Raw genomic sequence first — 25,936 nt, 5'->3', positions numbered from 1 at the left:
CGAAACTTTTAGGATGGTTAAAAGAAACACAACTCTACCCACCTGCCAAGTTTCATATTTTTATCTCTTATATTTGTATGGATTTTCAAGCTTTTTTAAAGGGACAATGGGTATTTGGTGACATGGAAAAATGGTCCGTTTTTTTTCTTCAGTCTGTTTTCGTTTGTAACTTTTTTGTTTGTGGTCGCATTTTAGTGTAGTTTCGCAGAGCTACGAGGGATAAGTGGACGATAATGCGTGATAAATATTGTCGCGGTTCGTTAATTTTTTCGGTATTAATTTAATCGATGAAGTTGATGGTTGCAAATAGGTCGTGGCCGCAAAGTGGGTAAGCCACCCTATAAAACGTGTTTTACCAGTATTTAAAGAAATCCGCCTTTCTGCTTTTTGACTTTGCTTGCCTCAGTGCCTTGTTCTGTGTTTTAAATATTTTGCAATTTGGGATTGCTAGACTGGGATTTGGAATCACTTGTACGACTCTTAAGTTAGACTTTTTTAGATTGTAACAGACACAACTCAAGTTTTTGTGTGCAAGATGAAACACTTGTCACTTGTAATATGAATGAGAGATAACTTTTGAACTTGGAGCAGGTGGCAGGCACCAAAATGCGAAATTGGTGGTGCGTTTGAAGACCATTTATTACACATACCATTGCATGCCTTTACACGAATAATGAAATATGGGCTGATGGAAGGCGCTTCCAAGGTTCGGTACTGCAGTAGCTTTTCATACTGACTTTATTGAAACAAAACTGTTATTGGATATGGTTCTATTCGGTCTAGTATAGTTTAGTACCACAAGTACTTCCAGTGGGGGTAGCATAACGAATTTTGCATATATGTTATTCCTAACCCCAACCTGACTATGTTATCCAAAAATTACGTCACGTCATAAAGGTTGCCAAAGTATAGCTAGGATCGCCCGAAACAGCATTTGCGCCGCCGATAACGAACTCACTAACACCAGCGATTTCGCTCATATCAGGATCGTAGCGACGAGAAAACGAGAGAAATAGCTTGCTTTGCTCGAGTTCGGGTGATTGTCTACGAGTTTTGGACGACCATCGGTACACTTTGGGAATGTTTTATTACACTACGGATGTCGTAGTGATGTAAATTTTTGGCGACATAGTCAGGTGGGGGTTAGGAATGACATATGCAAAAATTGTTGAGCCAGGCCAACTGGAAGCGCATGGGGTACTAAACTATATGAGATCCGGTCTATTAACCAAACGTTTGCTGCTATCATATCTTCGCCCTTCAAACAATTCAATTATATTTCAAAACAGCTGTAATAACATGGGTTTGGGTGCAATGTTCCCTCTAATTTTTTGTAGTATGTGTGCGCAGAAATTTTGGTGTGTGCGCACTTTTTTGGAAATGACTAATATTTGTGCAAAAACCAATGAAGAAATTTTGGCGTTCTAACTGGGTAATAAGTGGGCCAACAACAAAATTTCTCAACCTGCTAACCGAGCACATTGTTACATTACATCGAAATACGTCTGTGCGCAGTAAATCTATGCGTGTGCGCAGCCTCTGAAAGTTGTGTGCACGCGCACACCTTAGAGGGAACACTATTTGGGTGTATGTCAAAACGATTGGAGGCCGACCCCAAGTTCCTCCAATTGTCCGTCCCTGGATAAGGCTGTGTTGTTTTATAGAAGCCGAAGCTGCCAGGAATTTTAAAATGTTTTGTTCAAGAATTTTATTCATTTAAATTCCCTTCAAAGTCAACTTTGTATGTTTATGAGAAAAGTTTTAATTTTAAAATAGTTTGAACAAGTCTCGCTCCTGTGACTTTGCATCTGGGTATTTATTGAATATATTGCCGAACCAGATCAATTGTGATTTCAAACCAGCTCCCCAGCCCTGGTTAATAAACAGACAATCTATGCCTGTCATAATTGCTACCACATTTAGAGATTATTCCACTTATTTGTTTTTCTCAAACAATCTTAACATTTGCTATCTAGTAAATTTTTGAATGAATAATCATAATAGATTTTATGGTGATATCAATAATCAATTATGTAAATCTTCTGGTACAAAACCTGCTGTTACATAGTTGTTAAATAAAGAGAGATACATTATTAATGCTCAGAAAATGGGGATCTGTCATATTCACATTTATTAATGGTATGGTAAATTCAGTGTTCGCATCCCAGTCTTTAGCAGTCATTCGTTTTCATTCTGCATATTTCTGTCTTGTTAGTTAGTTGTTAGCCATGCATATAATATAAAAAAGAAGCCTGAGAATTACAAACTAGCTCGAAATTTTATTACAATATTTATTAAATTTAATTATAATTTGAGTACATTAGAGATGGAAGCTTCAGATTCATTTTTTCCATTAAAAAATATTTTTGGACATATTTTTATTTTTGAAGAATTTTTTATTTCTCAGTGGTGTGGTATTTCTTTATTCATTTTTCTGAATGAAATCAGCTTAGCAAGCATTGCTCGTTTAATAATTAAAAAAATTTTTTTTTCTAATATCTGGTTTCAAATTGGGAGCAATGAAACCTGAATGGTCGAAGTAAACTAATTCTAATCAAAACCTATCTATAATGGAAGTAGTCAATGATGAATCAGGTCTTATTTCGAATTGATGTGATCCAGACTCTTTTATTTATGTATATATAGTTATCAGTGTTAGCCATATATTAGTGAATGATAATGGAATGATCTCTTCATTTCTCCTAAATAATATTTTTTAAAAGATTTCTAAATACATTCACAGTTTATATTATTTTTTGTCTATTTCACTAGAACCATGGCTTTAACATCAACAATAATAAATCTATATTAATAAAATCCGTGAATGAATTCGTTTCATAGTCTTGTGAATACCCATTTTATTGGTGCTGTATAGGCAGAATATATTTCATCAATTCTTCATCAATTTTGAGCAAAGATGTTCAGCTTCAAGTCATGGAAATGCTTTCCAAATTTTCGTTGCAACAGGTAAATGTAACTATAAATTATTTTTTTTAAATAGCTTTTTCAAACATCTTATTAAAAATTAAAATCAGTTAAGAAAATATGTTTTTACAGAATACCTCATCTTCAAACATGGGCACTGAATTAATATTTTAGGTTGCTCTATAAAAAGTGAAACTTGTCTTGTTCGTCAGTGCTGTGATCGTTATATTTACATGAAAATGGACGAGGGCACTTTTTTTATATACCTTTATAATATATCGTACTTTGTAGTGTTTTGCCAAGTGGATGATATTCTAAAAACTAAGCATCATTTGTAATACAAATGCAAATTATTTCAGGCAAATTGACTCGATTGACAAAAGACATTGCAATCTGATTGTTGTTCCCGATGAAGTTTTTCGTTACAATCGATCGTTGGAAGAATTATTGTTGGATTCCAATCAAATTAGGGATTTGCCAAAGGTTTTTGTTTTTTAATATCTACCGTAAACTAAACTTGTAGATGAGATCCGAGAAAAAATACCAATTTTGAATTTGCAAAAACTCGATGCTTTTATCAAAATTGTGGAAAATTTAATGGTGATTTATTATGCCTCAGCCACGGCTTTGTTTTCAATTAGGATTAATCTTTTCTCACCCATATTGGTTTAATACACAATTGTTTACTCCGCTGAGTTCTATGTTAAAACATGTGCATTATAAATTATGCATGTTAACTTGTGACCTTCTTTTAAAGTTCACTATGATGTATATCTCTAAGTGAAAAAGGGATTTTGTTATTTACTCTGCTTAATTTAAAATCAATAAATTGGTCAATGTCATGATTACATTTTATAGTATAAGAAATCAATGATTGTGGGATTTAGTAATTGTTTTTATTCAGTGGAAATTATAGTACTTGACGTGGTCTCGAAAGAAATATGGATATCATATAGGTCAAAATTTAAAATGAATCGCCATCTTTAGAAATGAGATGAGCGAGATTTGCTTGTTTTGATCAATTTTTCTGGTGATACGAATGTTACAAAAAAAATGCGCCAAAAATGTAAGCATCACATTTATACAAACAGCTTGAGATTGCCAGCAAAATCTCGTCTTTTCAGGAACTTTTGATAAAACGCTATGACGAAATACACGTCTAAGATATCGATTTGGAATCTTTAGCTCGAACGTTTCCTATCATGCAGCTCTTTTAAAAATAATTCTCAACTTAATTGAATTTGCTACAAATTAATTATCCCGTCTGATGACAACTACAAAATCTTTAATGACATGCGTGTTTTTTTCTTAACTAAAAAATTAAAACTCATGAATTTTGTCTAATCATTCCCTACTACAAATTTTATTCTGATTTTGACAGCAATTTTTTCGCCTCACAAAGCTGAAGAAACTAACAATTGGTGACAATGAAATTCAATCTTTACCAGCAGAAATTGGACATTTGATTCAACTTGTTGATTTTGATATCAGTAGAAATGGTGAGTACCAATGTAATCAGAAATTTAATAAAATACTTTTAAATGAGCAACTCTGAACTTTAATTTTATGTGTTAAATAAGAATGAGGGAATACTCTTAAAAATTTTGCACCCTTCAATAAGTATCCAGTATTATTTTTGAGCATTTAAATACCATAATATAATATAAGTTTTTTGTATTGAAATGCTAAATTAGATATTGGAATTATTTTTAAATTTATTGTACAATTGAACATTTATTCTGTTTCTACAGATTTGGCAGAGCTCACAGAAAACATCAGGTTTTGTAAGATGCTTGAAGTGGTTGACTTGAGTGGAAATCCTCTTACAAAGTATGTTAATAATAATATTGTCTTACTAGTTTCAAGATTGTCGACTATCAGTAAGATGTAAAATGAATTTAAATTTGAACATATTATATGTATTCTTGATTTTGTAAAATTGTCTAAATTGTAAGGCTTATCAGATATTTGGTGCTATTTGACCCAATGATCTGTTTATTTGTCTGGTCCGGGCATGAAGAAAGCTTAACACAATACAGAACCACAGATAAATGGTTATACCATCTCATCTCTCATTAATAGTAATTTTTTTATTTTCAATTTCTAATATGTACTTGAGATTTAGTTGAGTAATCCTACATGAAAAACATGATTTTCTGCATTTAAAAAAAATGTACCATATTTTGAATCGAAACAGCGCTCACTCTCAGATCAATATATATAAACTACATGATTCAGATAAAATCTTCAAAAGTACAATAATCGAAGCTTTTCTCCATTAACCTTTCTATGCTCTAACTTACGTAGTACACAAAAAAAGGCTGCGAGGGTTATTGCGGTTTATAAGTGGAACTCTCAAGGACACTTGATAAAAGTTTAACACATTGTCTGTAGCAAAATTACAGTCTCTTTAATCTTTATTAAAAATCAGGTTCTGCTTGAATTGTGTGGGATACAAGAAAATTTGATTTCTATTGAATCATAATTATATGTAGTTACGCTTTGTATAGTACTGTTGGTATCGATGAAAAAACATTTGGTATTGAAAACCGAAAAAGTAGTTTATTTACACCTGGATTGTTTGTCATATTTCTCCTTGCCAACTTAACGTCTAATGCTGATCCAATCTCTTAGGATCAATTTCATTTGGCAATTCTGAAATAAGTTATTAGATCTAGTACCTGGCTTGAAATATTACGAAATTGAGTTCCAGTTGTTCACTTTTATTCAATTTAGATCTGAGAATTACTACTAATAACAAAATTTCTTTAAAAAATCAATGTACCCCAATCACAGTAGAAGACACTTGTTTCTTCTGTCTACCATTTTTAAACTTCAAATATTCTTATTTTTGAAAACTCAGATTGTTGAAGATTTCGCTCATTGAAACATTCCATTTCGCATTTTAATTCAACTTTACTCTATTTATACAGAATCCCACAAGGCTTATGTGAACTTCCAAATCTCAAGCATCTCAATCTGAATGATGTTTCTCTTCTACGACTTCCCCATGAAATTGGAAGGTAAGTAGTCTTCAATTTCATCTATCCTGTTTAAAAATAATTTACAAAAAACATCTCAAGATGGCTTCTCTGTCTCTATTTAGGAATTTCTAACAAATTTATTCAATAGGAAATATAAACATATTGCCAATGTTTTTTAAGTATTCAGCAAGTTGGAATTGAATACTCTTTTCTCTATGGAATTTTCACTAATAATTCAAATTTATTTGATACTTGAACTTGGTGCAAAATAACAGAATACTGAACTGTTTGAATATTAGGTTTCTTAACTTTGATTAATAATAAGTGCTTTTAAGGGTATGACAATGGGTATGACTGTTAAATAAGGGTATGACTGTTTGATAAGATATTCCATACAGTTTGTTTTGTAACAACCTATGCATATAACAATTGGTTGTGGTAAAATTTACAAGAGCTATGACAAAAAAAATTTCATCTTTTATCAAGAGTTATGGAATGAATCATTGCAATATAGAATTCAAACAATTTGCATTTTATGTTCATCTTTGTTTATATAAATACAAGCTGACCTACCATGTTTATGCCTTCAGGACATAAATTTCATTTGCAGCAATGCACCATTGTCTATTAAAACACAATTAACTTGAATGTGATTGAGTGATCGCTACTGCCAATCTAGATAATCAAGTAGATTCCACTTACCTGATAATGAAACCACCAACATTGTTATCCATTTCATCAAATCTACAAAAAAATTTGTTGTACGTTGTATGGAAGCTTTGGATGTTTTTGAACCTGTGTGCTTTATATCATAAATATATTCTTAATGAGTAAATACCTGGTAAATAGGAATTTCAATACCATTCGTTTGAAAATTCAGGTTATTTATTTATTATAAATCTATGTCCCCCTTCTCAAATACTCCCCCTGTGGCCCCCCGAACTTCAATAATGGAAAAACACGTTTTAAACACTTTTCCATCATATTAATTTATCAAATGCCAACAAATGGACGTAAGAAAATTATTGCATTGCTCTCAAAGAATTAAACAAACTATAGTTTATTTAGTTTAAATGTGAAGGCTTTGCTTGTGGTCCCCAGAGAACCACTCCATGGCCCATCCAGTGGGGTAGGGTCCACTTTGCGAAATATTGCGCTTTCAACCCTCTAACCTGCACACCCACAGACATTATTATTTTTGAAACACTCCATCCTTTTGACGTGCTATAGGCTTTTAGTATTTTTTCATATCTATGAATGTGGTTAAAATTATCTAAATCTGATTAGCTCATTAAAATTGTTTTGTTTCTGGGCCACTAGTCAAGCAGATAAAGCGATTAAACGATTATTTTCTTTTGTTAAAAGAATATTTCAGCCTTCTCCGAGGCAATTCATCCATGTTAACATGTTTCAACTAGCCAATTAATATTGTTCATATGTTTACTTATATATGCGAAGGATGTGAATTAATAATGTTTGCTTTTGGACTTTGTTCTTTTAATTTATTCAGTCCGGTATTTTTTGATCAATTTTAATATTTATGAAACTTCTAGCTCTGTATTCTATGCTTGTATGTGCTGTGTATGTATGTAAACTACGTATTTGGAGCACAACTTGGCATGTAATGATTTGCATCAAAAATTGGATACAAAAATTAGGTTTACGATGACTAATGACTATTGTAAAAAAGGGTCAAAATTCGCTATAATTTTTTCAATTTTAAATTAGAACTTCTCCGAAATTATATTGATATGCAATTTCACCCATAACTCACAACTGTGTTTACTATTTTAATTCTCTCAGTGTGTAATCCTTAGTGTTCAAAACAGAAAAGCAATTTATTCAGTCAATTTATTATCACAAGGCCCTGAGCAGTATAGCGTAGCACTAATATAAATGTGTTTCTTTTGAATTATAGTCTTGCAAATCTCCATACCCTGGAATGCAGAGAAAATCTTCTCTCAACCATACCAGAGACAATTTGTCAGCTTAGAAATCTGGAACAATTAGATCTCGGCAACAATGAACTAGAAGAACTTCCAGATTCTCTCGCTGAATTAAAAATGCTCAAGGAGCTATGGCTTGATGGAAATCACCTGGTAGTTATTCCAGAGGTGAGCATCTAGTAATGTTAACTTGATTTCATGACGATATTTGAATAACTTTGATATTGTGCATTAAAATGCAATTTACAAATCAATATAGTTTTACAATATATATTGATATTTTTGATGTTGATTTTTTTAAATTTTTTCAATGTTCAATTAAACATTTCTTCAATTTCATGAATATCCTACGTCATTTGAGCATCTGACAGTCAAAATAATTACATCTGTATCTTTGAAAGTGCATTTCATGTTATTTTGAAAATATGTGATAAGAATTTATTCATAACAGATATGGCGCCAGAATGGTTTATGAAATCATGGCTACTAAATCATAAGCTATTTTATGTTCTTACAGTCCAGCCACTTGTATAACATTTTTATCTATTTTTCTACCTTTTTAAACTTGATCTAATTAGAAATATTATATGTTAACTGTGACAAATATATTCTGAATTTATTTGTAATAGTAAACTCATCGGTTCACTGCCGAGTGTTGCTAAAATTCTATGGCAGGATATTTTTCCCTATAATGTACACAAGGCAAAATTTACTATGGAGATTTTCCTGATAAAATGCTTGAAACCTGTGTGATTTGTGTCTCTGCTTTGAGCACACATATTCATAAAAAATTTATGTTCCAAATGTTGTTTTAGACAAAAATTAATTTGTGGCATTTTTGATTTTGGAGAAATGTTTTTGCAGACACGTCTTAAAATTCTTAAATCCTATTATACTATATGACGTATGCAGAGAGACAGCTTTGTGTCTTTTTTTTTCAAACCAAGTCAGATGAATCCTCAATCTTTTTGAAATTGGTTTTTATTTTCTTCTTACGCTTTCAGTCAATTAGGATTAGCAAGATTAACGAAATACCATTGTGCGAATCCTATTTCATCACTTAGGATTATGTTTAAATTAGAAAGTCAATAATTAGACTTACTGGTAATTGAGATAAAACTAAAGATTTGCATTTTTAAATGCTAATTACCAGATGTTTTGGCTCATGTGGAGAATTTTTGTCCTGCAAAATTATACAGGTTTCCAAGGCTGGCACAGGTGGTCAAGGTACCTATGATACCTATTCTATCTTCTAATTCCAAGCCAAGTAAAATTTCAACCCATTCCATTTTGTGTTGAGTCTGCGGGCTTGAGAATTTAAATATTAGCTAATAGGTTGTGATTTTGTACTGGACCAATAGACTTGAAATCTTATTGATGTTAACTCGGAAAGCTATTGCCTTTGTTTGCGAGACTTTTTTTGACAAACGTGGAACTGTTTTTACTCCAAATCCCTTATCCTTTTTTTTTTCATTATATTTGAATACTTTATGCTCTGAACAAGGCTCTGTACAGGCAGTTACTGCGGCGCTCCAGACGTGTGTGTACCAATATGGAGGTAATTAATTTTGTTCGCCTACTTTACATCTAGTTGTGTAAAGGGACGGAAACCTATGGGCAGGGGGTTTATTTATTCACTTGGCTAACACAGACTGTCTCCATAACTTGTAATAGAACTAAAATAAGAAAAATCGGAATGAAATTATGGCCTGACCCTAACCTGGTGCACGCACTACGGGAGTAACGTCACTGCTACGCAAGAGGCTGCAATAGTTAGAATCTTCCCTTTTTGGCATTGTCTATCCAGTTTATTACACACTGGGTGAGATGGTGGGCATGGAATTGAATATTGAAAAAAATTTAAAAAAATCTAAAAAAAAAAAATGAAATACCAAAAACATAATGTAATGTATCAATATCAAAGTTACTCAAAAATCCTAGATTCATGATCGGCCATGCCAAAAAAGCTATGTCTAGTGCTTTAACCACTAGGCCATCAACAACAATATATACAATTTTTCTCAGTGATTCTGGTACGTTGAAAGCATCACATTCGTGTCTAAATATTTTGGCGTTGCTTTGTGGTTAAGCTCTTGTAAATTGACTCGCTCAATGTAATCACTAAAACATCTGTTTCCATTTTCATTTCACAGTCAATTGTTCTAATGTTTCATCTATAAATCACTGAATAATCTTTTTCTTTATAGGGCAAAACAAAGTAGTTTTGAATGTAAGGTTTATAGTAATGGTATAAAATGAATAGAGGTAAGTATTGAGTTTTTAAAGAAATATCAAAATAATACACCTCCCAAACTGGATATATTAAGCTATCATATTGATTACTCAAAAACTGTGACTACAAATTCTTCGTTCATTTAAATTTAAGTGTTTTCAGTTTCCATGGGCGTTGGTCTTATTAACTATATTAGCATCGCAGGCTGAAAAAAATCTGCTTCATTTCTCATGGCCACCCACTCACCCAGGCTAGGCATTGGTATCTCATCCTTAATAGCGTAATAGCGTCTCACATATCAGTGGCTTCTATTACATAGTCTTGTTTAGAATGAAAGGTAATGTACACAAAATAACACTATTTATAATACTTGATTTTAAAATGTAAGCTTATTTTGATTAGGGTATTATTAAAAAGAGGTTTAACGGAATTTAAAATTATTGGTGTTTGAAATAGTCACTATTGTTTTTCATATGTGTGATATTTGCCATTTTGTGGGTTTTCTCAGAATGTTCAAAATCAATTGATTATCCATTTCAATAAGGACATTCCTTATCAAATATACCGGTATATAAAATCCTTGGATTTATAATGCCTCACAGTTGAATGGGATGACTAAACCACACTGCTGGGTGCTGGCCACTATCCGCAATGTTCTGTTTTATGGTTTCTTTTCTATCAGACTGTTTTCATTTAATTATGAATCAATGCCTTTCATTGAAAGGCAAGAGATCTATCTTTCGGAGTAATTGCATCTATAGGGATCTCCCATGGGATGTCATTGTCAAACTTTCATTATGCATGTTTCAAATCTGTACATAACATCATTGTTCTATCTGGTTTATAGATTTTGTTGGACCAAAATATTTTTGTTTAGCAGGGTGTATACTTTGTACATGACAAATTTGAAAACAAAAAATTCTGATTGCCTTAATTGAAAACCTTCTATTTTCAATTTAATTTTGATTGATCTAAATTCGTTAAATAGTTTTTAGTTTTCTCCAACATCAGAACTGTTGTGGAATTAAAAAATAACATGGAGGAGAGAGAGAGTTATGAAAACCAATTGTTTTTCATTTTAAAATGGAATATATTTACTCAATTAAACGAATTGTACCTTCTCTGGACATCAAATAAAAATACAATGATCATGTTAGCACAGATTCTTAACATTTTCATCATTATTTGGCCTCGATTCTTTTTAAATTCAACACTGTTGAATTTAGGCAGAGATATTACATCATTGCTTGGCTGTTATTTTTGGTACGCCGCTGGCCGCCACTGTAGCAAAACTTAATTCTATTAATAAATTAGCCCACACAATATGAGGCTGCGGAATGTATAAACAATGTATTATTTATTGATGGCAAAAATACAGAATAAAATAGTATTCGTATAGTCATCCAAATATTAAATAATTTTTTATACAATTATAATAATAAATGATATATTTTAATAAAAATTGGTAAATTAGGATTGATAAATTGAGTTATTACCCTGTTGTGTGGCAAAATAAAAATTGCATATACATGTTTATAGCTGCTTTCTGTGGATTATATATTCTATCCCACAGAAGATAGACTTCATAACATATTATCATGTATTCAGTTACAGAGATGTCGAAAATAGATTATGAAAATAATATCAAAACTATTTTACTCTGGTATTGTAAGTTCTCGATTTTTAAAATATTCATGATTTTTCTTGTTTGAACATTGCTCTTGACCTATTGCTGTCATACTAAAAGATTCAATTCTGACATTTGTGAAAAATAAAAAAATCTACCTGTAGTTCTTTTCACCAAGATTATGCAAGGATATGGGCATGTTTTATATTAAACACTGCTCAATAGTTCTTGTCTTCTTGTTTATGGTGTTTACGTGTAGCTTATACATTAAATTATTTGGTGGATGCAACAGCCTAGTGCAGCATTTCCCAAGTGGGTCCCTTGGCCCCCCGGAGCGGGCCACAGAGCAGTTGCAGGGGCCACAATACCAGTTTCATTACCTGATATGGTTATTTCACAGGGTGTTTTCACTTTCTTGTGCATGAATTGGTTGATCATGTTGGGATTTGGAATCCCCCAATCAAAATAACACTATAAAAGTATAAATACCTCTGCGCTCCGCGAATTCTAACTTTTGTAGCTGGTTGGCAGCCAATCTGACCTGCAGATAACGGTCGAACCTAGTTTACTAAATAAAGACAGTTTCATTAGATTGTGAGGTAGCTGCTGTAAACATATTGTAGGTGCAGAAAATTATATAATTTTTTTCAATTCTGATATTCAGAAACAGAAATATTGTATTTTTGGAATGTTGAATAAGAGGGCCATGAGTGCTAAAATCATCCGAGAAGGGGGCCACGAGCCATAAAAGGATGGGAATCACTGGTCTAGTGATTAAAGCTTCACACTTCGTTAATAAATATGTTTGCATCACAGGTTACACATCTCTGGTTCATTTCCCTTGCCCACCATCTCAACACATGTAGGCTAATGTAATAAACTGGATAGGCGACCTCAAACCAGAAAGATTCCAGTTCTCCCAAAAAATAGCAGCTTTTTAGATATTAGTGGATTTATGTTTTTTATATTTATATGCTTCATTTTCAGGAAATCGGTCATCTGACACGATTGACTTGTCTGGATGTTACAGAGAATAAAATGGAAGTAATACCTAACTCAATAGGAGGACTTGCATCAGTTACTGATTTAACACTGTCTCACAACTTCTTGGATTGCTTGCCGAACTCTATTGGTAAGTTGTTTAGGTGTTTTGCAGAAAAGATTTTTCAATGCGCGCACCTTCACTTTGTAATAGCTTGATTTAATTGACTGATGTTCTTATTGTAAAATCGACTTTTACCACCCAGTATATATATACAGAATATTCGGTGCTCCCGAAGAATGCGAACCAAGATGGCGGACATCGGAACGTAACATGGGTAACAGGTTAGGGTTAGGCGATAATTTTTTTCCAATTTTCCCCTATTTTAGTCCTATTATCAGTTTGAAGACTAGCCAAGACCCTCCCGTAGTATTTATACCTAAAATTATGGCCTAACTCTAACCTAGTACACATATTACATTCCGATGTCCGCCATCTTGGTTCGCATACTTCGGGAGCCCCGAATATACATTATCTTGCGTGGCCACCATGCTGCAATTCTCAGAAACACAAACAGATACAGGGCTTGGTACACATACTATGTTCTGGTGTCCACCATCTTGGTTCCCATACTACAGGAGTACCGATTATATTAGAGGATATTCACTTTCTGAAATCACTATCAGTTTTATATGGTTCTTGAATTTTTTCTATTTTCCAATTTCCTACCTTTTCAGGAATTTTGTTTGATTGTTCCTTTATAAGAAATATCACTTTGTGGTAGTGGATTTGCATTAATGAAACTTTCTTTTCAAGTTTTTTTTTTTGTATTTACTCCATTTTATAATTTTTCAGTAATCAACTATTTTCTGCTTTTTCCTTCATCCTATTCTCTGTTTATTAGTTTTTGTCTCTTTTTTTTAAAAATTTCAACACCATTTTGGATTATAATTATGTTGAATACATAATGTTATTCAAATACTTTTTCGTGAACATTTTTTCTGTAATCACCTTCAACATTAGCGATTACACAAATTTTTAGGTACATTGAAGGCAAAGTCATTGATTGCTTGTACTTAGTGAAAGTGTTTACATTTGAGTTAAAATTCTTGGTTAATAAGCTTGCAGGCCGATCAATTTCAGTAGTACGGACCTGTGGGTTACTAATATCTGCCAAAACTTTCATTAGTGCTCTTGTATTGATTTTGTACTCTTTAATCTTGTTCTTGTCATTCAACACGAAGTTCATGACAAGACACCGTGTTCCGATAACTACATATTACTGAGGATTTGCAGATCACTGAACAGATTGCGAAAAAGCTAAATTTTAATGGAATCCGTTGTCTTAGTTCAATGTATTTATTGAATTGTTGAAAATCCACTTGAAAATACCTTTCTATAGAATACTCTGTATTCTGTATATTATAAAGATTGGGATTCTGTTCTTCAATTAATAAGGATATTTGTGGTGGGAGTAGTATAAAAAATAAAGGCAATTTGACAACGCGGCCTAGGGCGGGGAGGGCTAAAGGCCTCTCGTGTACAGGCTACTCATATTTTACGGACCATGTACCAGGTTTTTGGGCGCATTGTCAATAATATGCTTAGATTGGGTTTTTTCATTCATACGTAAGATGCAACCGGTATTTTTACTGGTTTTGAGTGTTGGCAATAAATCCTATATAAGGCACAGTGGCACACAATGGCTTTTTGGGGAAAAAATATTTGAAGCGCCTTATAAGCCATAAAATACGCTGCTATATTTATGTTTTTTTGGTTTTATATGCTTCCCCATTGTCAAAAGATGTACTCTCTCCCAAAAGTCAAAATAATGTACCTACTTCAATCAGGTATAATGCAAAACATTTGAATCTCGTATTTTGCTATTTTGGAGATAGCGTTAAATTTTCATTCAGCTTTTTATATTTTGTTGCAACCATTAGTACACTAGAAATAGTTGTCACAGGCATTATCAATTTTAAAATATTTCCAAACATTAAGATTGGGGATTCAAATCAGCATTATAAAATTTCTTCAGCGTTATTTATTTTATTCAGTGATTTTTTATTGATTTTTAGGTAAAATGGAGCGGTTATCGATATTAAAAGTGGATCAGAATAGGCTCACCGTACTTTGTCCGGAGATCGGGGATTGCAAAAACGTTACGGAAATGATGTTAACAGAGAATCAACTAACATCTCTTCCACCATCAATCGGAAGACTCAAAAATATGACAACGCTTAATTTGGACAGAAACAAACTAAAAGAACTACCGCCAGAGGTCAGTATATACATTTTCGTATTGTTTAAATCTGGGTTCTAAACTGGACCCTCTTCATTCCTGTGGGGGTCATTGGAGCGGGTTTTAGACACTTTCAGTAAGTGATGTGAAGGTAACAGGAACATACCTAATTGCACTAAAATTCGCATATATATGATTGAGGGGGTTTAGCATTGGGAAAAACAAGAATGAAACGACAGTACCATGGCCTGTCATATCACATACACAAAACATACTGACAACTTGACAAGATTTATATATATATAAGTCTCTCCTCAAATTTCGTAGTAAATTAGTACAGCATTCTTGTTCATATTATTCATTATATCTCCTAACAATCAGGTCAATTTAGTGACGTCCCTTTTTTCACATATGGTGGGTACTTGCCGTACTTCATTTCGACTTTTCAAACAATGCAATTTTGAATCATGTCTTACTATCAGGCATATTTTTGTTGGTTAGATTCGATCAAAATTCTTGATGTTCAATCATTCAGGGAATCAATATTATGAAACGAAAAATAAATGCATGAATTTTTGATTGATACAGATTATAGTATTATGTCTGGGATGATTCCTCAAGGAATATTATTTGAATATCTAATGGCATAAATGACGCATTTTGAATTGTCTTCAATTTCTCGTATGCATCTTATGAATAATTTATACCGACCACATAATTGCAATGTCGGCATGTTATGAAACCTTGTTTTCGGAGCCGAAATTTCATTACTTTGTCTTTGCTATTTGGTTTGGTTTTCTTTGCTATTTGTGTTTGGAATTGAAAGATAATTCACGAATTGGATTTTCAAAATACATGTATCAGATGGACAGATGGTTCAATGTTAACGCCATGTTTAGTCCGAAATCGTGTAATCGATATATTAATTTTAATAATTTTAAAATTTGCATTCACTATATTTTAGTAATATTTTCTGGGCAGAGTATTTCAATATTTTGTCTGGTTAATATTCTTGCAATGATATTGAAAGTGTGGAATTGACCATGAGTTCAATTGTCCGAATAACGGTTTTGAAAACATTCATATGTTATACCTACTAAATTACATTTTTCCCTTTAATTAACAATTTTTGAATATTCATATGTTTAAACTTTTATGCAACAAATTTATAACATACAAATAAATTTTTATAAATACTATTATCTTATTTTAAAATTAAGAATTTTACAATTTTTATGCAAGTTATTAATGAATGAATCTAAGTATTCTCCATAAACTTGTCATAGTTGAGTTTATTTTTTAAATCCGGTAAAAAATTTGCAACAACATTGCGAGAACAAATCAAAGCACAATTTTACTAGGGAAGGAAGGGAAGTTACTGGGAGATCCAGTACCATTGGAGTTGTTATCCAGTTCCAACACAAAAAAAATCTGAACAAAATTTCAGAACTCTTTGGCTTGCATATAATTTCTGAATAGGTATTTCTCTCACATTGGTATTGTTCTCACTAAATTTAAAAAGAAACATGTTTTTAGATTGGTGAATGTGTGGCTCTCAACATTTTATCAGTACGAGAAAATCTTCTGGCGTCGTTACCTGATGAACTCGGAAAATTATCGAATCTTCGTGTTCTTGATTTGAGTGGAAATAAACTTGAGAATTTACCAATCACAATTGCTTCATTGAGCTTGAATGGTAAGATGTTTTATTTGCTGTCACCGAAAAAAAATTAATTCAGGGATTTTGTATGCGTTTATGTACAGGAATATAGGATAAGAAAGGATTTCTAATTGAACCAGCAGATCAAATATTAGATTTGACAAATTTACCCTTTGTATAATATTCCTTTTGTTCCAAAAAATCACTATAGAAGCAGATAAGAAGCTAGTTTAGTGGAAGAACCAGTATCTTACCCGTTCGACTTTACCTACCCAATTCATTACAAAATGGGTGAGGTGGTGGGTATGGGATTTCAACCTGAGATTTTATCCTGTGATGTGATCACAGTCTAGTCCAAGCTTCGGGAATCTAATTCTTTTAAAGATTTTAGGATTTGTGTTGTGTTTTGTGCTAATATATATATATATACAGGGAAAACAATACTGTTAGTTATTAATTGAAAAAAAAACTGTACCTTCAACTTTGAGCTTCAAATACATCATCATATTCGGTTTGATGATATTCTTCAGTCATATATTATAACTGTTTGCCATTAATTGTCAATTGTAGTTTTGGTGAACTCTGATTTTGTCTAAGATTTCCAGCTTGTATTAGAATGTATGATTTTCATGGATGTTATTATCGAATTAATGATTTGATGAAATTAGCAAAACAAGAAGAAACATTCAGTTCATTTTATAAATATATATTTTATAATCTGCTTGTAATTGTTAGTTCATTTCTAGTGGTTTAAAAGTCATAAATTTCACTTCCATTAGTTTTATTCTGTAACATTTTGTTTGACCCTAGTCTGGCTTACTTAGACAATCAGTCAACAACAATAATAAGATAAGGAACATGCATATAGTTTATTAAAAAACATGAATATAAATAACAGAGTCAAAAGTCATTTAAAATTGGATTACACAGCTTAATTGTGCAGAATAAACACATAAATGAGTTTTGGTTCATTCACTTTTTAGCACTCTGGTTGTCTGAAAATCAATCTCAACCTTTGCTGAAGTTTCAAACCGAGACATTGGAAAATGGAACTCAAGTTTTGACTTGTTTCTTATTACCACAACAACCTTCACAAAGCATGAGTAAGTCTTGTTTATTTGTTGAACTTTTTTTTGTATATATATTATGGTAATTATTCAAAAAAATCTCAGGCAAATTTATATATCATCAATAGGAGAACTTATAATGCTAATTTACTTTTAATTCTCTCCATGAATAGAGTTGGAGGTGATGATGAAATTTTCAGACCAGAAAATTTATAGTGTAGTATCTGCCATTTTTTGTTGAAAATCATTATATACTGCTGACTGTTTCAAACAATGGGTAGACTATGCCACATTGCCGATTACTCTACTTGGGTGGCAGAGATGGCCATTTCATTGAAAAATAGTTTGCGTTTGTCAAACTCGTTTGGCTGTGAGCTCTCTTATGTTCAATGTCAGTGTGCATACCAAACCAAATTTCATGCTCAAAGCCTTTTTTCAAAAACTCTAGTTATGTTTATTAAATCACTGCCGTGTAGCTATTTTCCTGATCAAATTGTGTCAATGAGTATTTGCTAACGGGCAATTTTAAACTATGATTTTTAATAGTCTCAGCAGCTCTTCACACTTTAGTGGTAACTTTGCTCAGAGATCGGTCTTTTTGTTTTTGAGTTTGCATGACCTAGCTTTGGGCATATTTCCTTTAAAAAATTATCATCCTAATGCAAGAGGATTACTGATCTGAAACTGATTGCATGATAGTTCATTCAATCGCTGGTCACTTATGGTTCCTCTTATTCACCATGTATCGGTGTGAATTTATCGAACTAGTAGGCTATCATAGGATCACTGGGATGGTAGAGATTGAGATGCTTTTGTTTATCATGTGATTAATAAGCAATTTTGTTGGTTTTCTGTTTCTTGTGTAAATACATATTTTTTCGTTATCCTAATTGCTTATATTTCTTTTATAGCGAACCTGCTTAATGGCAGCGTCGCAACAGAAAACGACCTGACAAATCTTGAGAAACAAGGAAAGAGAATTACTTTCCATGAAGATCAACTTCAGCAGGATGAAGAGAAAGAAGGCGTTGGACTGGAAAGACATCTCACTCCTCATCCGAAAGAAATGAAAAAACATCAACAGAGTGAGGTTCTCAAACGACACAGGGAATTACAAGGGCAACTGAAAGCCGAAAGTATGTAGCCTAGCTTTAAACTTTCTAATTTTTGCTATAAACCTGAGTCACTGCAGTCTATGGAGGCACTGGAGTATTACATTCAAGTATTTGTATTTCTACAATATGATTGTAACTGTTGTCCAATTTTGGGTACTCCCGTAGTATGTGTACAAGTTTAGGGTTAGGGCATAATTTTATTTCAATTTTCCTTATTTTAGTTCTATTACGAGTTTGGGGATTGTCTGTGTTAGCCAAGTGAATATACCCCCTGTCCATAGGTTTCAGTCCCTTACTCAACTTGATGTAAAATAGGCAAATTAAATTAGTTACCTCCATATTGGTACGCATACTTCTGGAGCGCCCAATTTTGTTATGAAAGAAGAAAATTCTACTACTATTCTGAATGCAATTTGAAATATTATTTATTAATATGCGAAATGAAATGCATTCTATCTTGGGCCATATTTATTGAGACATTCGCAGAAATCACAAAAATGAAGTTATTAGCACGAGATAAACATTGTTTTTCATTTCAGAAAACTTTGGTGTTATCAGATAAATGAGGTTTAGTTTGTTTATCTATCAAATGCACTATTCCCTAGAATCTACTATATCAAATATAACCAATTTGGAATGTATTCTAAAATTTGATTCATTTTGCAATTTTCTAATTGAAATATGCTGTGACCAAGGGTGCAGGCAGGACGCATTTATTTAATGGCATATCTGTGTTACCGTTACCGACCACGATTTTTACTTTTTTAAATGCTTTACCGCTACGCACATTGCACTTTTGCCACACTGTTTAATACCAGCATAACCTCTCCCCTTTAAAAATTCCTCGCTGTAGCAGTAATCTTCCAAAACAATGCTAGAGTGCTCATTTTGAAGATAGTCATTTAGTACTATCCTCCATAAAGTTTTCTTTAAATATTTCAATCAAATTCCAAGTTCATAACTCCTATAATCTCTACATTTCAAAAAAGCTCTAGAGTGTTTATACTCCCTATTAAGAGGATAATACATGATTTGCATTTTTATTATTTGCTTAAGCTCTAACTGACCCAGATTTATGACAGTGAACAAATCAATTTATCTTACTATGTTTCCACTTTCCATACATGATTCTTCAGTCACTGATCCATCAATCTTCATTATATTACCTCTGTGACTTTTACTAGTTCCTACTATGCAATTAATCAGTTTTATAGCCAGATTATCAGCGATCGAACATGATGGTTTATAGTTTATCATGCTTTGTTCGTCCAGATTCATAGCTTATCATGCTCGGTGGTATCTATTGATAACATAAATTGTAAAATTGTATAATATAGTAAATCATTTATATTTCCAGTAAGTTGTTTTTCTGGTTTCTATAAATATGCTATAAACTACTGTATGTCTTTTTTTTTTAAAATATCATTATTAATACAAATTTCATGATTAATAAATGTAAATGCCTGTCATATTGTCAAACTGGTACTGATTTTTTTTAAATTATATTTTTGTACCTTTCGCAAAATCTTTTATAATTTACAAATATCATTGAGTGATTTTAATATACGAGTTGGTGATGAAAATGTTGAGAAATTTTTATTAAATGAGATGAGATTTCTTTTAATTGTTTTAATTTATCCGTTTGTACAGAAGCTGAGAAATCAAACAAAGATCTTGATACTAAAGAAACTGATGAATTATTGAAAACTGAACGGGATGAAGAAGATAAAATGCAGGGACTTGTAGTTTGTAAGTATCGTACTTTGAAATGTGCTCTAATCAAATCAGAAAATTTTAATGCGAATTACTTATGAAATTAGTTGAATTCAATATTTGATGAACTTTTAATTTTAACAGTAGACAATGTGTGAATCCCCTACACTTGAGAAATTAACTATCGTATGTGAGCCTCAAAATGATCAGCTGATTACTGTATTGCCAACACAGTTTTGTTACATAACTGTTACGTAACAATATAGGCAGACACTACATGCTGCAATGTCACTGGATGCAGATTATTTATCTTCTGAACCCAGTTTAGCGAACATAAGTGATTTTGTAGTATTTCAATCTGGAAGAAATGAAGAAGAAGAGTTGAACTTTAAACCTTAAACTTTTAAAGGCAATTAGTATACATTAGCGATCCAAAATTAAGTTTTATTTAGAGGCAGCAATTTTTTTTGTGTAAGTGCACCAGGAGTTTTTTCCCAGATAAGTTGGCGCCACACTAACAATAATTTAGAGAGCTGCTGCATTACAACATCGCCATTAAAATTTGTCTCAAAACTCAAACATCAAACTGTATCATAAAAGACTTGCCGTTTACCTAGAAGAATTGTTTAACTTTTGTTGATTGATATAAAGCGTAATGTATTACTACAACAAAAACAAGGATACAACATGTACAAACACAAAATCTAAATTCACTCAAACGAGACTATACAAGAGAGGGTCTTATTAGATAATTTAGTGACATAGCGATTACTGGAATTGACAAGTAAAGCAGAATTATGACTCTTTATTAAACAAATCATCTCAATATTGACAAAAGTAAATTTATCAACCGATAGCGCTAAGTAATGCTGAGCCTATTTTATTTCAGCATTCGACAGAGAACCTGAAGTTTTGAAACAATCTGATGAAAAGAAACAATTATATGAAGAAGAAGAAGATGCCAAACAAGTCAATGGTGATGCTGACAGAAGATCTTCATCTGGTAGTCAGTCTAGCCTACATTCACAGGAAGTACCAGATGAGGTATGTCAACTTTAACAAAATATTGTGTTGCTTTCACATTTCCAATGTTTCAAAACATGGTTTCAAGCTCGACTATTCCTGGTAATTTTTGGGAATATTATAAAGTAGGTGCGGTCATATTTATCATGAATAAGAAGAAACCCGATTGGATCACTCGATCATATGACCATGTCGGGTATGGGATTAGTTGGCCTGGTATTTGTTTCTGATGCTCGGATTTGATAGTGAAGGAATCGTAGCTGACCACTGGTTTCTTGAACCACGCTATGACAACGAGGAATCCAGCAATCCTCTCGCACATATATCCCGCATAGGATTCAAACCTGTGAACCCACGTAGGGTAATCAGAGGTGGGATGGCAAGCATGTTCTTAACAACATAAATGGCTCTCAAAACTTTTCTATTTGTATAGTTTTAACAAGTTATAAAAATGTCTCCTAAAGGCTAGGATTCCAGAATAGAGATCTTTTGTTTTTTTGAGATTGTATGATTTCAATGTTTCTTATTCATCTATTATTTCTCATGTGATGTAAAGAATTGAGGAGACTGTGTTGAGCTACCAAGATAGCAATCCTTTTAATATTTGCTGACATTATTCGAAGTGATTACATGTTCAGAACTTTTTTAAATAAATGTGTAAAACAAAAAAAGTCCCCCCATCGCACAATTGAATTTTTTTTTCTGTATCAATGTCAGCTTTCTTGAACTACAACTGCTAACTTGATCTTTGTAGTTATGAAGTTTGATATTGTTAATGAATCTTTTAGTACTCGGAGAAAGAAGTCCAATTTTCACCATCCACTGAGAATACTGAGTTTAAGCCATCTTCATATGATAAGTTACAAAGGAAAGATACTCCTCATTATAAACGAGATATGAAAATATCAAACACAAGCAAACCTGAGAATGTAATCGAACTTGTGCGAAGACAATCTAGTAAAAGTAAGAGATTATATCATTTCTATTTTGTGTGTATATCCGTAATATAGTCCTATCTTGTATGGTTAAGTTTGTATTTCATCTCAAAATTTAGTTTGTAGTTTTTCGAAGAAACAATAACAATATGCCTATAATTTTGAAAATGAGGGCTGTCATCTGCAGAAATTATAGATTGTAATAGCTTTTATGTTATCATGTGATGTATGATTTATTATAACATGCATTGTGCTAGGACAGGTTCTTAAATTTAATTGAAAAAAATTAGTGATCTTGGGTAATAATCGAAACCAAATAATTTACTAAATCCATCTTAAACATATACTTAAATATGTTTGTTTATTTTTAATTCGAATATGAAATGTTATTAAAAGCTCATGTGGGAATTTTTTAAATTGGAACATTTTAAATTATTCTCAAATTTAACAATTCACTGTATCGCATTTAGAGAGTTTATTTTATATATTAAATTGTTCAGACATCTAGATATTTATTTTGAAGACATGATTTCTACTGTAATACAACTGCAATTTTCATTACAGAAACACAGCAAAATGAAGCCACCAGTCACACAGAAGAGGTATTTTTCTGTTTGAAAATTCTAAATTTATCCAATGAATTATAGTTTTATTATATTACTATCGGAATCTAATATTCTTTAATAAATGATATAACGTAATGCTCATTCTTTTATAAATGATTTGGCAGGTAATGATCCAAAAACTTCAAACCAAAAAATACCAGCGCAATTCGAGGGGTCCATTGAGTCTTCTTTGATTTAAACAATATTATAACATGGATTTTTGAAATTGTAAAGCAACTTTCGGGCACGCTGTATAATAAACTATATATCGAATCTGTAAAACCAGACTTGAATTTTGGCAACATGAGAAAATTACTCAAACTTTTGCCATTTAATCAAAATGGGTATTAAAAATAAATAAAACATTACAAGTTAATTTATTTTCTGTAAAATATGCAGTTGCAAAAACTTATGTCATTTCATATCACTTGAAACCGCTATCGTCCAAGGGTTGATAGTACAAAATTAATACTACTCAAATCAAGTTACTTGCTTGTTTTATATAATTCGTAACTTTTCTTTCAATCTTTCGTAGTTCAACAAAATAGAAAAATGTGAATTACCCAAATATTTAGTACTTGGTCTCATCATTCAGTTATTATTTAAATTTAAAGTTTAAAACAATCTAAATTCACAATTTAGATGGAATTGACAATCTACAGACAAGGTGGTGGTTTGGGGTTGAGTATCGCCGGAGGAAAGGCATCAACACCTTACATAGGAGATGATGAATCAATATTTATATCAAGAGTAACAGAGGAAGGTGCAGCAGATAGAGCTGGTGTCTGCGTTGGCGATAAATTGCTCATGGTAAGATATATTTCATTTTTTAGGTTTTTCACTCTGTATATTAAGCCACTTATAGGTAAGACCAGGGGCCACAAATTTTGCCCACCTACACTGGCAGGCCATGTAAGTGTGACGTAAAAAGTTGCATTTTAGAAAAAAATATTTACAGTGTTACAAAAGAAAAAGCGGAAAACAATAAACCTCGCGCCAAAACTAAATTCAATCGCAAACTCAACAAATTTCCTGAGCTATTTTTTAGCTAAAACATCGAAATTTGGTTTTAGTTTGGTTGTGGCAGCATCAGACGAGCCAGATTAAATTCCTCAACAGGCCAGATTTGGCCCGCTGGTCGTAGTTCGCCCATGTCAGGATAAGACCCTTCTATAGTTTGAAGGACCGGAATTATTCTGGTTCATCATTGCCTACCCGATTTGTTTTACCCAGGGTGAGGTGGTGGGCATGGAATTTGAAGCCTGCGATAGGTAACACAGATTAACCCAACGCTAGTCACTGTTCTGATTAGAGCGTTAGACCTAATCTTGAGTTACACAACCGCATACCCACCATTTCAATAATTTAAATTTGCATGCAGAAAGATTCTGGTCTTTCTAAGTTAGTAAGTAGATCCATGCATATTGGTATATGCTTGTAAGGAGCCTTGTTCAGAGTCAAGTTAGTTATGAGATCGTTTATCTCATTTTCTTTATATTGAGAGACAAAATCTTTAACAGAGAAAATTTTTTGAATTTTAGTTGAATTATATATGCACCAGATATTTTTATCGAATCATGTACATTTAATATTCATAGACATAGGAAAATATTTGAAACAATTCAATTTGAAAATTGTCATTTGGCAATGTAAATCACGCCTCGTTTCTGAACTGATTTTACTTTATTTTACGCTTGATGAGATTCCTTATTGTCTATCTCCTATATAAATTTAACAATTCTAGTATGCAAATTTTCTTCTTCTAGGTTGGTGATCATTCATTAGTCGATGTAGATCATCAAACTGCCGTTGATATTTTGAAAAATTCTGGTGAAACTGTTGATATCGCCATTGAAAGAACTCATTATAATGAGGTTTGTTTATGTGGCACTCCTTAACCTGCTTCATTTTGAAAATTTAATTGCCAATATAATAACAATTGTCAGATTTTATAATATAGAAACTTTGTGATTGTTGCACTTATATTTCTAATTGGAATTGAACAGTTGTATACTTATTTATAATATGGTGTTAAGTGATGGCCTAGTGAAGGGGTTCTCACAATAAATTTATAAAAACAAAAACAAATCTGCAATATTACTTATCGATTTTAATCAGTATGTTGATTGGTATTTGTCTGTTTGTCTGTCTGTTAGATGCACGCGATATCTCACGAAAGCGAGATTGAATCTCATCATATGTCGGACCAGAAGCCTATTGATTTTGGATGAATTATGTCTTATAATAACGAGTTATTAATTAATTAGTGATGGGACACAAGGTGTCTCTATGGAGTGAGAGCGCTGTTTTGGGGATCCCCTAACTTTCGATCGATAAGTCTTCGGTCTCTGACCGATATTCTCGTTTTATATGTTGCTCTATTTTATATCTCGTCAAATCATTTGCTATTGTATTAATTATGCATGTCATACCAAACTAAACTAAACATCACCAAAACTAAACAAATTGCTATTCTAAATACATTTGAAAATTATTTTCAATTATGGAATATTGAATCTGTTCTGAACTTTATAATATTTAGCAGAGAAATTTTATCATCTCACTTTCAAAATCTATAAATACTGATATTTGTAATGAATAGTTGTTAAGATGAACATTGGTCCAAATTATTTTATATCATTAAATTTTTAGAAAATGAACAAGTCTGTGCATTTTCTGTCAAATATTCAAAATGACAAAAAAATTTCAATAGAAATATACTAAATTATTATATTATGCTATTTCTTCTGAGCGTCGTTACTTTTTTCATCTTATTATACAATAATTTTAGTTACTATCGTTCTGCTGTTTTAACCTTGTTTTACCAAATTTTTTTAAATTATATTTGTCACCAATGACTACATTTACATATATTTTGA

The 25,936-nt window shown here is 32.1% G+C and overlaps 1 protein-coding gene across 2 annotated transcripts in view; it reads left to right on the top strand.

The window, feature by feature from the left end:
* Positions 1 to 2,752: 2,752 nt before the first annotated feature.
* LOC120342505 (protein scribble homolog) overlaps positions 2,753 to 25,936 on the top strand; it is a 37,538-nt gene continuing 14,354 nt past the window's right edge. The window contains exons 1-17 of one of the 2 annotated variants that reach the window (XM_039411358.2): positions 2,753 to 2,967; positions 3,285 to 3,408; positions 4,307 to 4,424; positions 4,677 to 4,755; positions 5,859 to 5,948; positions 7,828 to 8,023; positions 12,703 to 12,847; positions 14,776 to 14,978; positions 16,476 to 16,635; positions 17,583 to 17,702; positions 18,578 to 18,802; positions 20,432 to 20,530; positions 21,384 to 21,538; positions 22,306 to 22,480; positions 23,017 to 23,054; positions 23,700 to 23,867; positions 24,824 to 24,931. In XM_039411358.2, coding sequence (XP_039267292.2) covers positions 2,918 to 2,967; positions 3,285 to 3,408; positions 4,307 to 4,424; positions 4,677 to 4,755; positions 5,859 to 5,948; positions 7,828 to 8,023; positions 12,703 to 12,847; positions 14,776 to 14,978; positions 16,476 to 16,635; positions 17,583 to 17,702; positions 18,578 to 18,802; positions 20,432 to 20,530; positions 21,384 to 21,538; positions 22,306 to 22,480; positions 23,017 to 23,054; positions 23,700 to 23,867; positions 24,824 to 24,931 — 2,253 coding nt within the window. In that variant the 5' untranslated portion in view covers positions 2,753 to 2,917. The remainder of the gene's footprint in view (positions 2,968 to 3,284; positions 3,409 to 4,306; positions 4,425 to 4,676; positions 4,756 to 5,858; positions 5,949 to 7,827; positions 8,024 to 12,702; positions 12,848 to 14,775; positions 14,979 to 16,475; positions 16,636 to 17,582; positions 17,703 to 18,577; positions 18,803 to 20,431; positions 20,531 to 21,383; positions 21,539 to 22,305; positions 22,481 to 23,016; positions 23,055 to 23,699; positions 23,868 to 24,823; positions 24,932 to 25,936) is intronic. The other variant, XM_039411359.2, reaches the window with a different exon arrangement.

Source organism: Styela clava, chromosome 3 (assembly GCF_964204865.1).
Source record: "Styela clava chromosome 3, kaStyClav1.hap1.2, whole genome shotgun sequence".
NCBI classification, from domain to species: Eukaryota; Metazoa; Chordata; class Ascidiacea; order Stolidobranchia; family Styelidae; genus Styela; species Styela clava.
The sequence above is the reverse complement of the archived record's forward strand: the minus strand, read 5'-3'. Positions and strand labels throughout refer to the sequence as shown.